Source organism: Rhinatrema bivittatum, chromosome 6 (genome assembly GCF_901001135.1).
Source record: "Rhinatrema bivittatum chromosome 6, aRhiBiv1.1, whole genome shotgun sequence".
Lineage (NCBI taxonomy): Eukaryota > Metazoa > Chordata > Amphibia > Gymnophiona > Rhinatrematidae > Rhinatrema > Rhinatrema bivittatum.
In genome coordinates, this window is record NC_042620.1 from 244,967,110 (window position 1) to 244,983,945 (window position 16,836).

The 16,836-nt window shown below is 48.3% G+C and overlaps 1 protein-coding gene across 3 annotated transcripts in view; it reads left to right on the forward strand.

Annotated features, from left to right (window-relative positions):
* The window catches only part of LOC115094054 (sodium- and chloride-dependent neutral and basic amino acid transporter B(0+)-like), a 556,325-nt gene that overhangs the window by 91,617 nt on the left and 447,872 nt on the right, over window positions 1–16,836 (forward strand). For all 3 annotated transcript variants that reach the window (XM_029606707.1, XM_029606706.1, XM_029606708.1), the window contains exon 4: window positions 12,861–13,022. In XM_029606707.1, the coding sequence (XP_029462567.1) occupies window positions 12,861–13,022 (162 nt within the window). The remainder of the gene's footprint in view (window positions 1–12,860; window positions 13,023–16,836) is intronic.

Consider the following 16,836-nt stretch of genomic DNA (forward strand, 5'->3'; position numbering starts at 1 on the left):
CATCGATACCAACAGTACCAGATGATAGTGACCCTCGGAATTAGCACTTTTTCAACTTCTTCTACAAAAATATCACAATGTCATCGACACAACTCCTCAGAAAACCACAGAAAACATCCCTCCAATGATTTCCATTGATGAACCTTTACCTGGACCATCGGGTGTTTCCACAAATTTAAGAAAAACCCCAAGAACTCCCTATCAAGAACCAGATGAAGAAGATTCTTGGGATGATCAAAGGTCAAACACCTCTTCTGAGGAGTTCATGTCCGAACCCTCACCTCCTGAATCAAGAAAAAGATCCCCACCAGAGGACTTATCCTTTTCCAGTTTTGTCCAAGACATGGCAGACACAATCCCTTTCAAGCTTTCATCAGAAGAAGATTCAAGGCAACATACACTAGAGGTCCTGCAGTTCGTGGACCCACCAAAACAGGTTCTGGCAATCCCTATCCATGAGGTGCTTTTAGACCTACAGCACCGAGTATGGGAGCACCCATGCACGGTTCCAGCAGTTAATAAACGTGTGGACACTACCTACCTAGTGCAGCAAGCACCAGGTTTTCCAAAAACACAGTTACCACATCAATCTGTGGTAGTAGAATCTGCCCAGAAAAAATCCAAGAGGGTACGTCCACACTCCTCAGCTCCTCCAGGGAAGGATCATCGCTTTCTAGACTCCCTTGGCAGAAAGGTGTACCAAGGTGCACTTCTATCTTCCAGAATCTCTGCCTATCAAGTGTATATGACACAGTATCAAAGGGATCTCTGGAAGCAAATGGAACAATTTACAAATTCTCTCTCAGAGCAATTCCAAGAATCTGCACAAGCCATCATTACCAAGGGCCTGGAGGCTGGGAAACATGAGGTAAGGGCTGCTTATGACAATTTTGACACAGCCTCAAGAACAGCAGCAGCTGGCATTACAGCACGAAGATGGGCCTGGTTGAAAGCATCAGATCTCAGGCCTGATGTACAGGAGAAGCTTGTGGACCTGCCATGTATTGGAGATAATTTGTTTGGGGAAAAAGTACAGAACGCTGTCCAACAACTTAAGGATCACACAGAGACTTTAAGACAGCTGTCCCAATTACCACAAGAGCCAACAACTCAAGCCCCTAGGCATCTTCCTCGTCGAGAACCTAGGCGACCATACTACAGACCAAGAAGGTACTACAATCAGCCTACAAGAGCTAGACCTTCTAGGCCTACTCAGCGCTCTCAATCCAGGCAACCAAGAACAGCCCGTACTCAGCCTCCTCCACAGACTGGTCCAGCTACGGGTTTTTGAACAACATTCCAGAGAACAGGCCCTCCCTCCTAAACCCCAAACAACACATACCAGTGGAAGGAAGAATTTCATATTTCCACTCAAATTGGGAAAAGATAACAACAGACCAATGGATACTTTCCATTGTAGCTCACGGCTACAAACTAAATTTTCTCTCAATTCCTCCAGAATTCCCACCAACTTCCTACCCACAACAAAATTCTCAAATAATTCAATTACAAATAGAATTATGCACCCTCCTGAAAGCCAGGGCTATTCAACCAGTGCCCAGGTCACAGCAGGGCAGGGGATTCTACTCCAGATATTTCCTCATTCCAAAGAAAACTGGAGGCCTACGTCCCATCCTCGACCTCAGAAATCTCAACAAATTTGTAAAGAAAGAAAAGTTCAGGATGGTTTCCCTAGGCACAATACTCCCACTTCTTCAAGCAGGAGATTGGATCTGTTCTCTGGATCTTCAAGATGCTTACGCCCATACACCAATATACCCTCCTCATCGCAAGTATCTGCGCTTCATGGTGGGCCTTCAACATTTCCAATACAGAGTGCTGCCATTCGGACTAGCTTCTGCTCCCAGAGTGTTCACCAAATGTCTGGCAGTAATAACAGCACACATACACAAAGAAGGTGTACATGTTTTCCCATATCTGGACGATTGGCTCATCAGAAGCCAATCTCAACAAGGGGCAATACAGTCTCTCAACCGAACAATTGCTCTACTACACTCCATGGAATTTCTCATCAATTATCCAAAATCACATCTTACTCCAACCCATCTGCTACAATTCATAGGAGCAGATTTGAACACCAACCTCTCAAAGGCTTTTCTACCAGAAGATCGAGCAAACACACTTTCCCTACTGGCAAACTCGATTCACTCCAAGAAACAAGCAACAGCTCATCAGTTTCTAACATTACTAGGCCACATGGCATCCACAGTTCATGTCACTCCTATGGCACGATTAGCCATGAGATTAACCCAATGGACTTTAAGATCACAATGGATACAAGCCATTCAACCACTGCCTTCTCCAATTCAAGTAACCCACCAACTACGTTCTTCTCTACTATGGTGGGTGAACAAGGACAATTTGTGCAAGGGCCTACCCTTTCAACAACCAGTCCCACAAATAACTGTGACTACAGATGCATCCACCTTGGGTTGGGGAGATCACATAGGGAATCTCCAAACACAAGGAACATGGACAAAGCTTGAAGCAACATTTCAAATCAATTTCCTGGAACTTCGAGATATACGTTATGCTCTGCATGCCTTCAAGGACTGCCTTACAAACAAGACTGTGCTGATCCAAACAGACAACACAGTAGCCATGTGGTACATCAACAAACAAGGAGGGACAGGCTCGTACCTCCTTTGTCAAGAGGCAGCTCAGATATGGGGTTGGGCCTTGAACAACTCCATGTTTCTCAAGGCCACTTATCTGGCAGGCATTCACAATGTAGTGGCGGACAGACTCAGTCGTCAATTCCAACCACACGAATGGTCCCTGGATCCCACAGTAGTGACCAGTAGGGGTGTGCATTCGGATTGACCGCATTAGTAAAACGCAACTCATATTATTTTTTTACTTAAAAAATTGATTCGACATAAACGATCGGATTTCCCACATATCGAACATAGATATGTTCGATATGTGGGAAATCGCGATTGTTGAGCCAAAATAAAAATATAAACCCCCTCACCCTCCTTAATCCCCCCCCCCCCGACTTACCACAACTCCCTGGTGATGGAGCGAGGAGTGAGGACGCCATTTCTGCAATCCTTGGCGAGAAGCATGTGACGTCGGCGGCACGTCGAGTGACGCCGGCGTCACGTGATTCCCGGCTCGTTCGCGCCGGACGGCTCGTTCGGCCCAAAAAGAACTTTTGGCCAGCTTGAGGGGGTCAGGAGGCCCCCCCAAGCTGGCCAAAAGTTCTTTTTGGGCCGAACGAGCCGTCCGGCGCGAACTTGCCGGGAATCACGTGACGTCGCGTCTGAGTGACGCGGCGCCACGTGATTCCCGGCGAGTTCCTGGCCCCCCCAAGCTGGCCAAAAGTTCTTTTTGGGCCGAACGAGCCGTCCGGCGCGAACGAGCCGGGAATCACGTGACGCCGCATCACTCGACGTGCCACCGACGTCACATGCTTCTCGCCAAGGATTGCAGAAATGACGTCCTCACTCCTCGCTCGATCACCAGGGAGTTGTGGTAAGTCTGGGGGGGGGATTAAGGAGGGTGAGGGGGTTTAAATTTTTTTTTTGCACATATGTACATATACCCAACTCATTGGATTTTTTTTATGTCCATATTGGCCGCAAGTGGGACCCCCTTTCGGACATAAAAAATATGAACATAAAATTTTGCTCTGCACATCCCTAGTGACCAGGATATTTCAACGTTGGGGACAACGAACAGTAGACCTCTTTGCATCACATCTGAATCACAAAGTGGACAACTACTGTTTCCTATACAAACTGAACAACAGGCCAGTCAAGGACGAATTTGCTCGCCCTTGGACCTCAGGCCTACTCTACGTGTATCCTCCAATACCGCTCATAACCAAAACTCTAGTGAAGCTACAACAGGACAAGGGGACTATGATACTCATAGCCCCATATTGGCCTCGACAAGTATGGTTTCCCACACTTCTAGACCTCTCAGTCAGGGATCCCATTTGACTGGGAGTAGCTCCCACTCTCATAACTCAGGATCAGGGTCGGTTGCACCATTCCAACCTCCAATCCCTATCCCTGACAGCTTGGATGTTGAAAGCTTGATCTTACAACCACTCAATCTTTCATCCAACATATCCCAAGTTCTTATAGCTTCACGTAAACCTTCCACAAGGAAGAACTATGCTTCCAAATGGAAAAGATAAACTTTGTGGTGCAAGCAAAATGACATCAATCCTTTCACTTGCCCTACAAAGTCTTTACTAGACTACTTGTACCATCTTTCAGAATCTGGTCTACAGACTTCATCTGTAAGAGAGTACATTTAAGTGCAATTTCAGCTTACCATAATCAGGTAGCAGATGCACCTATCTCTACACAACCTCTTGTCAGCAGGTTTATGAGAGGCTTAATTCACCTCAAACCACCAATTAGACACCCTGTCACACAATGGGATCTAAATTTGGTTCTAACCAGACTCATGCGTTCTCCTTTTGAACCCATAGATTCCAGTAATCTAAAATTTCTTACATGGAAGACTATCTTCCTCATAGCCATTACATCAGCTAGAAGGGTTAGTGAGTTACAAGCACTTGTCACATATGAACCCTACACTAAGTTCTTACATGACAGAGTGGTTCTCCGTACTCATCCTAAATTCCTCCCTAAGATAGTTACGGAATTCCACTTAAACCAATCTATAGTTTTACCCACATTCTTTCCAAGGCCTCACTCTCACCAAGGAGAGAGAGCCTTACACACCTTAGATTGCAAGCATACTCTGTCCTTTTACTTAAACCGCACTGCAATCCACAGAAAATCCAATCAACTCTTTGTTTCCTATGACCCAAACAAACCGGGCAGGGCAGTGGGTAAGCAAACTCTATCCAACTGGCTAGCAGATTGTATACAGTTTTGTTACGAACAAGCAGGCCTTCCTCTCCAAGGGCGAGTAAAAGCACATGCAATAAGAGCAATGTCAACTTCAGTTGCACACTATTGTTCAGTGCTAATACTTGACATATGTAAAGCAGCAACATGGAGTTCACTTCACACTTTTGCAGCTCATTAGTGTTTGGACAAGCAAGGAAGACAAGATTCAGCTTATGGACAATCTGTCTTAAAGAACTTGTTTCCAGCTTAAACCCAACTCCTTCTACATCCACTGTTATGTGATCCTCGGCTGACTCATTTCAACAACAACATTCCACTACAAAATGACTCAGCCTCTAGCTTGCTAATAACCCATATGTGAGGACTAGCATCCTGCTTGTCCTGGGATAAAGCAAAATTGCTTACCTTGTAATAGGTGTTATCCCAGGACAGCAGGATGTAGTCCTCACAGAACCCACCTGCCACCCCGCGGAGTTGGGCCTTCTACCTTTATTATTCTTTTTGCTAACGCTTTTGCTACATACGAGACTGAAGAGAGACACCTGTGGCAGAGAATATCATAGCATGCTGGGGCATGCTCAGTGGCGTCACTGGGCCAGTCAAAGGTTTCTAGAAACTTTGACAGAAAGTTTTCCCGCCTGGGCTCCATTCAGTGACATCACCCATATGTGAGGACTACATCCTGCTGTCCTGGGATAACACCTATTACAAGGTAAACAATTTTGCTTTTCTGACAGTCAGCAAAGGTAGCGTGCAGGGTTCATCCCCTACATTCGTTTACCGGCACAGCACAGACCAGCTGATACTCTCCTCCATGGCGATTTCTAGGGATGTGAATCGTTTTTCAACGATTAAAATTATCATCCGATAATTTTAATATCGTCTTAAATCGTTAAAGAACACGATACAGTAGTAATTCTAACGATTTATCATTAAAAATCGTTAAATCGGGTTAGTGCGCACTAACGGGAGTTAGTACGCAGTAACCATTGTTAGTGCGCACTAACAGAAAATGTTACAAATTGACACTTTTCAGGTCAGTTAAGGTCAGTTTAGGAATGAATATGTATTCCTATTGGCTGGCTGCCCTCTTATCTATTGATGTTACCAAGGTTCCCACTGAGGTGATGGTTGGGGGGATGGGAAAAGGAAACTGTTGGTAGCTTGACAAAAAAAGTAATGTGATCAATCAATGTGACTAGAACTTGTGCCCTATCCTTGATACTGGGAGTGTTGTGATCTTCCTGCACACAGTGCCCTATCCCTGATACTGGGAGTGTTGTGATCTTCCTGCATGCAGTACCCTATCCCTGATACTGGGAGTGTTGTGATCTTCCTGCACACAGTGCCCTAACCCTGATACCGGGAATGTTGTGATCTTCCTGCACACAGTGCCCTAACCCTGATACCAGGGGTGTTGTGATCTTCCTGCACACAGTGCCCTAACCCTGATACCAGGGGTGTTGTGATCTTCCTGCACGCAGTGCCCTATCCCTGATACCGGGGGTGTTGTGATCTTCCTGCACTGAGCAGGGATACGGCACTGCATGCAGGAAGATCACAACACTCCCAGTATCAGGGTTAGGGCACTGTGTGCAGGAAGATCACAACACCCCTGGTATCAGGGATAGGGCACTGTGTGCAGGAAGATCACAACACTCCCAGTATCAGGGATATGGCACTGAGTGCAGGAAGATCACAACACTCCCTGTATCAGGGATATGGCACTGAGTGCAGGAAGATCACAACTCTCCCGGTATCAGGGATAGGGCACTGTGTGCAGGAAGATCACAACACACCCAGTATCAGGCATAGGGCACTGTGGGCAGGAAGATCACAACAGTCCTGGTATTAGGGATAGGGCACTGCATGTAGGAAGATCACAACACCCCTGGTATCAGGGTTAGGGCACTGTGTGCTGGAAGATCACAACACTCCTGGTGTCAGGGATAGGGAACAAGTTCTAGTCACATTGACTGATCACATTACTTTTTTTGTCAAGCTACCAACTGTTTCCATTTCCCATCCCCCATATATTGTCAGTGGGAACCTTGGTAACATGAATAAATAAGAGGGCAGCCAATAGGAATACATATTCATTCCTAAACTGACCTTAACTGACCTGAAAAGTGTCAAATTGTATCATTTTCTGTTAGTGCGCACTAACAAAAAATGATACAATTTGACACTTTTCAGATCAGTTCCTGCACTCCCGTTAGTGCGCACTAATCGGAAAAACCGATTTTTTAGCTAAAAAATCGTACCAAACACGATTTTCTTCTCCTGCCAGACGATTTTGATCGTTAAAACGATCGGGCACACGATTCACATCTCTAGCGATTTCTCTCTCAGCTGATGCCGCATTCCAGTCTGTGTCTTGCCTGTGGAGAGTCTGCCACGCGGCTCTCCCGCGACGGGCTCTGCTCCGGGTGCCTGCCGGGTGGGGAGGGCCCCTTCACGGCAGCAGTGAGACCAGCGACCCGGGGGCAGGCTTTCCACCGTGTGGCCAGGCCGTTCCCTGCTCGGTAAACCACGGGAGCGGCGGACATTTTGGGAGCAGCTTTATCTACTGAATCAGGGCTGCAGGAAGGAGGTGAGCCCAATTTGCCAATTTCTCCTCCAGATTTAAGCCCTGTGCATTCCCCGGAGGGGAGCCCTAACCCTTCCTCCCTCTCCCCCCCCCCCCCCCAAGAAGTCTAGAGCTCATTTTTCTACAGAGTTTATGCTCCTTATGCACAAATCCTATCTGGCTAGCCTGCAGGAGGAGGATAACCCCCCCCCCCCAGGTCCCCCTCCAGCGAAAAGTCAGTGGATTTTTGCTCTGCAGCCTCCTATGTTGCTAGATGGGCAGAGTTCCATCCAGGTCCGGGTGGTGCCGGAGGTCCTCCCCCCCGGACGCTCCTCAGCCAGCTACGGTCCCTCATCCTGACCAAGATTCTGATCCGCTGCTCCCAGGTCCTCCACTCGAGGGTGATGACCCACGAGTGCTCAGTTTGTTTCAAAGAGAAGAGCTGGATCCACTCATTCCCTTTATTTTGCAGGAACCTGGGATTGAGGTGCCACCTGAGGATATGGTTACAGCCTCTGTGCCAGCTAACGTGGACCTGATCCTAGCGGGACTCAGGGCTCCTCCATGTACGTTCCCATTCCATCCTATGCACAAGCTGCTGCTCCTTCGGGAATGGGAGTCTCCTGAGGCAGGGCTCCTAGTGGGTAGGGCAATGGACAAGCTCTGTCCCCTCCCTGATGACTGCTTAGAGATGCTTAAACTTCCCAAAGAGGATTCCTCGGTCTCCGCTGTTACCAAACACACCACCATCCCGGCGTTGAAGGATGTTCAGGACCACAAGCTTGAGTTTTATCTTAAGCGCATCTTTGAAGTCTTGGCCTTAGGAGTCTGGGCGACAATCTGCAGCAGTCTCATGCAGTGGGCAAGCCTCAGGTGGGTTCAACAATTGCTCAGCACCCAGGACCTTCCATCTGCAGAGACGGAGCAGGCAGAAAGGCTAGAGGTGGCAGTGGCATATGGGGCTGATGCCCTTTACGATTTGCTCTGAGTGCAGGCCAGGGCTAAGGTTTCTGCGGTATCAGCCAGACGCCTCCTCGGGCTCCGCAATTGGGCTGCGGATTCCTCCTCCAAGTCACAGTTGGACACGCTTCAAGGGTAAGTTGCTTTTTGGTGAGGACCTTGAACAGCTTATGAAATCCTTGGGAGAGAACAAGATTCATAAGCTGCCGGAGGGCCACCCAAAGAAGTCTAGATCTTTCTTCCCTTCATGCTCTCGCTTTAGAGGTCAGCATCTTTATAATAGCAGAGCGCGGGGATCTTTTCAAAGAGGTACTTCCTCCAGATCCCAGTCCTGGTCTCATTCCTTTCGTGACCATCGTCCCTTCTGGGATGCCAACCCACAGCACTCGACCACAAAGTCCTCTCTACAATGAGATATGGCCTCCCCATTCCTCTGTTCCAAACTTAGGTGGACGGCTGTCCCTGTTTCTCGAGGAATGGGTAAAGATTACCACAGATCAGTGGGTCCTGGAGGTAATAGAGAAAGGTTACACATTGGAATTTACTCGGGACCTACCGGATCTTCACATAATCTCTCCCTGCGGAACCCGGAAGTGGCCAGCGGTCGACCAGACTCTTGGCAGGCTACAAGAGCTCGGTGCCATAGTTCCAGTCCCGGTGGAGGAACAAGGGTCTGGCCAGTATTCCATCTCCTTTTAAGTGCCCAAAAAGGATGGTTCCTTCCATCCAGTCTTGGATCTCAAGCGAGTCAACCGGGCTCTCAAGGTTTTCCATTTTCGAATGGAGATCCTGAGGACAGTGATAGCAGCAGTTCGCTTGGGCAAATATCTGGCCTCCCTCGACTTAACGGAGGCTTACCTGCACATCCCAATACACCGTGACCATCAGAAGTATCTCAGGTTCAATATTCTGGGACAACACTTCCAGTTCCGGGCGCTCCCGTTTGGCCTCACCACCGCACCTCGCACTTTTACCAAGGTCATGGTGGTGGTGGTGGCTGCTCTCCGTCGGGAAGGAGTCCTGGTCCACCCTTACCTGGATGATTGGCTCATCCGGGCCAAATCGGAGACTCTCTGCAGGTTGGCGGTCGACAGTCCTGGCCTTCCTATCCTCCCTTGGGTGGATAGTCAACTTTTCCAAGAGCAATCTAAAGCCGTCCCAGATCCTGGAATTCCTGGGAGCACACTTCGACACCTGGGTCGGCAAGGTCTTTCTGCCGGACTCTCAGGCACTCAAACTGGTGGATCAGGTGTGCAAATTTCTCTCTCTCTCGCTACCCATGGCGTGGGATTACCTTCAGGTCCTGGGGTCCATGGCTTCCACTATCAATCTGGTTCCTTGGGCTTTTGCTCATATGCATCCATTACAGAAAGCTTTGCTGCCCCGCTGGAAGCCGGTGTCTGAGCAGTTCCAGATGCCCCTCGCACTCTCTGACTCTACCATCGCCGATATGCAATGGTGGCTCTCACTCGATCATCTCCTTAAGGGGATGCCCCTATAGACTCTTCAGTGGATCATTGTTACGATGGATGCCAGCCTCTCAGGCTGGGGAGCTGTGTGTCAAACTCAGTCTACACAGGGATACTGGTCGCCAATACAATCCCGCTGGCACATCAATCGCCTGGAGGCCAGAGCGGTCCGTCTGGCACTCAAGGTATTTCTTCCTCTGATCTGACGCAAGGTGGTGCAGGTACTCTCAGAAAATGCCACCACGGTAGTGTATATTGATCAGCAGGGGGGCACCAGAAGTCGCCTGGTGGTTCTGGAGGCCAGCAGGCTGTTCACCTGGGGGGAGTATTACCTGGATCGCTTGGCAGCTTCCCACATTGTGGGGAAGGAGAATGTTCAAGCTGATTTGCTCAGTCGACAGTGTCTGAACCCCAGAGAGTGGGAGTTGTCCGGAACAATAGAGCTGATCGTCCGCAGGTGGGGTCCCTCCCACTTAGACCTGATGGCTACTCTGAACAATGCAAAAGTTCCCAGATTCTTTAGCCACAGAAGGGATCACTGCTCGGAAGCAGTGGATACCCTGGTTCTTCCCTGGCCTCACAACATTCTCCTGTACGTCTTTTCTCCTTGGCCTCTGGTGGGAAAAGTACTCAGAAGAATAGAACTTCATTGGGGACCCGTCATTCTCGTGGCACCTGACTGGCCCCGCAGCCCATGGTACGCGGATCTGGTGAACCTCGTGACATATGGTCCTCTTCGTCTTGGCCATTTGTCCCACCTCCTCCGGCAGGGTCCAGTATTTTTCGATCTGATGGATCGCTTTTGTCTAGCGGCCTGGATTTTGAATGGCGGCGATTATGAAAGAAGGGATATAAAGAAGAAGTTATATCCACTCTGTTGTGAGCCCATAAACCCTCTACCTCTCTCACTTATGTCCGAGTTTGGAGAATTTTTGAGACTGTGTGTGCTGAGTCCGGAGTGTCGGCATGCAGGGCTCCGGTCTCCCAAGTCCTCTCTTTTCTCCAAAATGGCCTTTTCAAATGGCTATCTTTCAACTCTTTATGGGTTCAGGTCTCCGCCCTTGGGTCCCTCTTAGGCAGTATCGATGGTTACACTGTGGCGGCTCATCCGGATGTCATTCAGTTCCTCAAGGGGGCCAAACATTTGAATCCACTGGTCCGACCTATTTGTCCCTCGTGGAGCCTTAACTTGGTGCTTCGGGTTCTTTGTGAGGCATCCTTTGAACCCCTTCAGCGGGCCAAGCTTAAGGATCTAACTCTTAAGGCAGTTTTTCTCGTGTCTATCTGCTCCACCAGAAGGGTGTCAGAGCTCCAAGCATTGTCTTGTAGGGAGCCCTTTCTCCATTTTTCTGATTCAGTGGTCTCCCTTAAGACGGTGCTGTCGTTCTTGCCAAAGGTTGTGTCCTCTTTTCATGTTAATCAGTCGGTTGAACTTCCTGCTTTCTCTCCCGAGGACATTGCGAGCACACCTGGTGGTGACCTGCGGCGCCTTGATGTAAATTGGGTACTGCTGCGATACTTGCAGGTTACAAATCAGTTTCAGGTCTCTGATCATCTATTTGTCTTATGGAGTGGCCCAAATAGAGGGAACAAGGCTTCTAAGGCTACGATTGCCCGCTGGCTAAAGGAGGCAATAGCATCGGCCTATATCTGTCGGGGCCAGACAGATCCAGAGGGCTTAAAGGCCCACTCTTTGCATTCACAGGCTACTTCTCGGGTGGAGAGTCAGTCGGTCTCTCCGCATGAAATCTGCAGAGCAGCTACTTGGAAGTCTCTGCATACCTTTGCTCGCCATTATCGCCTTGATGTGCAGGTGCCAGTTTTTGGCTCCTTTGGAAGGCAGGTGCTTCGAGCGGGATTGTCTCAGTCCCACCCTGTTTAGGGAAACTTTAATATATCCCACTGTCTGGACTGATCCGGGTATGTACAGGGAAAGGAAAATTGGTTCTTACCTGCTAATTTTTGTTCCTGTAGTACACGGATCAGTCCAGACTCCCTCCTGTGTACTATCTGCTATTTTCGCTCGAAGTTCTTTTCTTCACAGTTTATTGGATGTCTTGACTTCCTATCATAACTTTCAGGCACCGGAAGCATCTCCTAGATGAATATGGATATATATGCCAGAGCGATTATATACAGAATTTTGAATTGTTCAAATTATCAGTTACTTGTTGCTTGCTTGATCTTATCCTGGTTATCTTTATATTTATCTGCTTTGATAACGTTTATACTGAAGGGATGCAGGATAGGCTCTTTCCTGATATGGGACACCCTTTCAGTTTTGTCTGTCTCCATCTGCTGGTCAGGAGGCTCAACCCACTGTCTGGACTGATCCGTGGTACTACAGGAACGAAAATTAGCAGGTAAGAACCAATTTTACCATCTCCTAAACCAGACTAACACAGCTATCCTTCTGAAGATTTTTCATCAAATGTGTTTATTGTGCACTATTGGCCAGGTGGGAGGGATGGGTGAACTGGGGGGAGTTCAGGCTGAAGGACCAGGAGGGTCTTGATGACTTGAAGTATTGGGCGAATTGTTGGATTATTTGGTAAACCTGGTAATTTCCTTGATACTAATGTTTTAAAATACGTTGACTTACCTGTGAAAATACCAATATACATGAGTAAGTTCTACTTTATTTTCACACAGAAAATATACATGCATATATCTTTAAAATAGGTAGAGAAAATTATGGACATTCAATGCATTGATATATGCTCTTTCATTGCATTGCATGTGTTCCATGTAAGTATCCATACCTGCTTGTGTTGCAGGGTAGAAATAACGCACAGGCTATAAAAAACTAGTGTAGATCTGCTGACGGCCATATATCTGCATATATACCACATCATATATTTGTTTGAAAGTTATCCTTCCTGTGTATAGTAAGAGCAAAAATCTTTCAAAGGAAATTTTGTATGTATGAAACATTTATAAAAACTTCAGACACATTTCACATTTTCACCTATACTGAATGTTTTCTTTACTGTTCTTATTTTCCAGGTTTAGGTATTGGTACGGTCCTGGTTTCAGCACTTGTATCTATTTATTATAATGTTATAATTGCGTACAGTATTTATTATTTTTTTGCGTCATTCCAAAGTGTACTACCATGGTCAGACTGCTTTGAGTGGGCAGATGAGAAATGCAGCAAACACCCCAGAGGTATCTTTTTATATCATATTTTTTGGCTTAAGAAACCATACTGCAATTGCTTTGATTAAACGGTAATGTGATTCAGAAAAGCCATGAAATTCATTTTAATGCTTTTCAACACATTCATCTATCTTTCTCTCTGCCTATTTATATAATATAATATATCCATGCACAAAATCTTTTGAATAACGGCCTCTATAAGCTTTCAAAGACACATTATGTTAATTGTTATTTTTTATACATGTTCACTTGCTCTTACAAAGAACCATTTGGCCTTTCTCTAATGGGGTTGCTTCCCTCATGCCTGCTAAAATTTGTCAGAGGATGCATATGTAATCACATCTCCTAATGGTGCTTAGGAGATGTTTTGTGGGCAGCCACATCTCCCAATCAGAGTCTGGATAGCAGAGAGCATTAAATGGAAATCTTGTCTACCACATTCGAAAAATAAACAGAGAAAACTACTAAACAGTAATAGCTTAAGATTTTTTTTTTAATTATGTTTTAATTGTAATCCAGAAGAAGGTATATCAAGGCCAAAATCATTTTCTGGGTCACATTCCCAGGGGTCGCTATTCAAGGGGGTTTGCCCAAATAACTTTAGACAGGATATTCAGCTAGCACAGCTTCAGGCTAAATAACCGAATCAAGTTATCCAGACAAAGCTGTCTGGGTAACTTTATCCAGAAACAGTAGGCTGAATATCACTAAAAATGTAACTATTATATTTTTGTTTCTAAATGTATTTTTTAAATACTTATCCCCTGCTTGATTGTAAAATCATATTTTAATTAAAAAAAATCTCATTATTGATGACATCTTTTTTTTTTTCTTTCTGGAATGGGTATTTCAAGCTGTAACGATATTAAGGTTGATATTCAAAGGCATTTATCCAGATAACTCAAACGTTATCCGGATAAATACCGACTTATGGATATGAATTGACTGGTGGGTGGGGAGGCTTTTCAAGCCTCTAGGCCCTGCAGTATTTGCTATGTATTTTGGAGGATCAGGTGGGGAATGGGGCTGGCCAGCAGCACCAGTAATGGTTTCACTGGAGTGTGAGATGGAAGATGGCTCATTCAAGAGCTTCCTTCAAGAGCTATTTAACTGTCTATATTCTTTGAATATAGCCAGCTAAATTAAAGATAACTTTGAATCCTAACTGACAATATTGAAACATAGCTGGTTAGGTTTCAAAGTTATCAGTGTATGTATACCTGGCTATCTCTATTCGGGGATATTCAGCAGGACATGTATCCCTTGAATATCCCTGATAACTTATCTAAAGTTAGCCAGATAAGTTATGTGTTTTAAGAATATTTGAATATTGGCCTCATTATGCATAACCATTCCCTGTACGTACCAGGATCAGTCCAGACAGCTGGGTTATGCCTCCCCTCCAGCAGATGGAGTCAGAGAGAAAACTGAAAGCACCCCCTAGATATACTGGTGTGCCACCTGCGATCCCTCAGTATATTCTCTGACTCCAGCAGATTGAGAGGCATAACCTGCGGTCCTGGTCTGGTCAGTTTATCGGTACTGGGAAACATTTAAAAAAAAAAAAAAAGGAGAAGATCAATTGGTTTCTTCCCTCCTATCGTTTGTCTGTCTGTGTTTTTAGTGTCTGGCGCAGCGCGGTTGGAGCTCATTGTGGGCAGGCAGGAGGGCAGTGTCCTCCTTAATTTCCCGGATTACAGTGTCCTTGAAACTGGGGGAGAGCTTACCGGTGGGCCGGTCACCCTCCCCCCAATTCCAGGGGATTCAGCCCTGAAGGGGGTTTGCAAAAAAAAAAAAAAAAAAAATTTAAAAGTTTTTTAACTTGGGCTAGCTGAGCCACTTAAGTCCTGTTGGGGACAGGCAGTGAGCTATTTTTTTCCCTTAACCCCGGCCTGCCAGCGTTTTCTTGGACCCGGAGGGGGTGGCTAGTTCACCCGGCGCGCTGTATCTGTGAGGCTCTTTCCTCACCTTGCTTTTGGCACCATTTTTGTGTTGCAGCTCCGTTCTCTTCTCTGATGCCGCGGTCGTCGCTCTGCGTGTCCTGTGGGGGGGCGGGGGCGCGACTCTCCCGAGAGGGTCTCTGTCCCCGATGTTTTCCCGGAGGCGAGGGATCCTCTCGGGGGCCGAGCGCTGCCCGCAGCAGGTCTCCTTTCCCCTCTCCATCCCGGCATCGCAGCGCTGCAGGCAGTTGTGCTCCGGCCCCTCCTCCCTCGGGGAGGAGTGCGGCGGCCATCTTGGCCACGAGGCAGGCTGAGTCGTCAGCGTCGGAGGAGGAGGAAATCTCCCCTCCTCCCTCTCCTGGTGCACAGAGCGCGCACTTCCAGCCCGATTTGGGGACTCCTCGAGCCCCCCCCTCTATAGATGCCCCGAAGAAAGGTTTGAAAAGGGCGGTCCCCTTTTCTTCTGATTTTGTGCTCCTAATGCACAAAGCCTTTTTGCAGGCAGAATCCGGCTGGGAGGCAGAGGCGCCCGCTCCCCCGAAGGTCCCCAGGACCACTGCCTTGCCCCAGGGGACCCCGGCGGGCGCAGGGTCCTCCGGGGGCCAGGGTCCCCGTCCGCGGGGGGGGGGGGGGGGGAGCTGAGGACCCGGAGGACTCAGGAGCCGCGCCGGAGTCCCCGGGGGTGCCGGACTTGCTGACGGCGGATACTCAGGGGGCCGTAGAAGGGGATGACCCCCAGGTGCTCCGTTTGTTTGGAAAGGAGGAATTAAGCTCCCTTATTCTCCATGTGTTACAGGAGCTAGAGTTAACGACTCCGCCGCAGGAGGCGGACACGTCTACAGGGGATATTGCAATGGCAGGGATTAGAGCTCCCCCGCAGACCTTTCCCTTTCACCACAAGGTCTTACAGATTGTTTCAAAGGAATGGGACCTCCCAGAGGCGTCCCTGCGGGTGAATCGGGCCATGGAAAGGCTATATCCCTTACCCAAGGAGTCATTGGAGCTCTTGAAGACGCCCGCGGTAGATTCGGCTGTCACGGCTGTGGTGAAGCATACGACTATCCCTGTGACGGGGGGTATAGCGTTGAAGGACCTCCAAGACCGCAAGCTTGAGGTCTTGTTAAAGCGTATTTTTGACGTGGCGGCTCTGGGGGTCCGAGCGGCGGCTTGCAGCAGCCTTGTGCAGAGGGCCAACCTCCGCTGGGTTCAGCAGCTGCTGACCATGCAGGAGCTCCCTCCGGGAGAGGCTGAACAGGCAAATTGTGTTGAGGCGGCGGTCGCTTATACTGCGGATGCCCTGTATGACTTGTTGCGCACATCGGCTCGCATTATGTCCTCGGCGGTCTCAGCCAGGAGGTTGCTGTGGCTCCATCGTTGGTCGGCGGATGCCAACTCCAAGGCGAGGTTAGGTTCCTTCCCCTTTAAGGGCAAGTTGCTGTTCGGCGAGGAGCTGGATCAGCTCATTAAGGACCTGGGTGACAACAAAGTTTACAAGTTGCCTGAGGATAAGCCTCGGCAACTTCGGTCGTTTGGTAACGCTAGGGCTCGCTTTGGGGGGCAACGGCGTTTCCATGGGGGAAGAGGGGGTTCCCTTCCCCAGCGGCAGCAGGCGACAAGATCCCAGGCCTGGTCTTCTTCTTCCTTTCGCGGCAGGAGGCCTCTACGCGGAGGCTCTTCCCAAGGCTTTCCTGCCATCAAGCCCGCACAATGAAGATGCGCGGGCCCACTCCTCCGTTCCCGTTATCGGGGGTCGGCTGTCCTGGTTCTGGGAGGAGTGGGTCAAGATCACTTCGGATCAATGGGTCCTCGACGTGGTTCGGTACGGCTACGAGTTGGATTTTGTACGTCCCCCCCGGGATCTCTTTCTGGTATCGCCTTGCGGC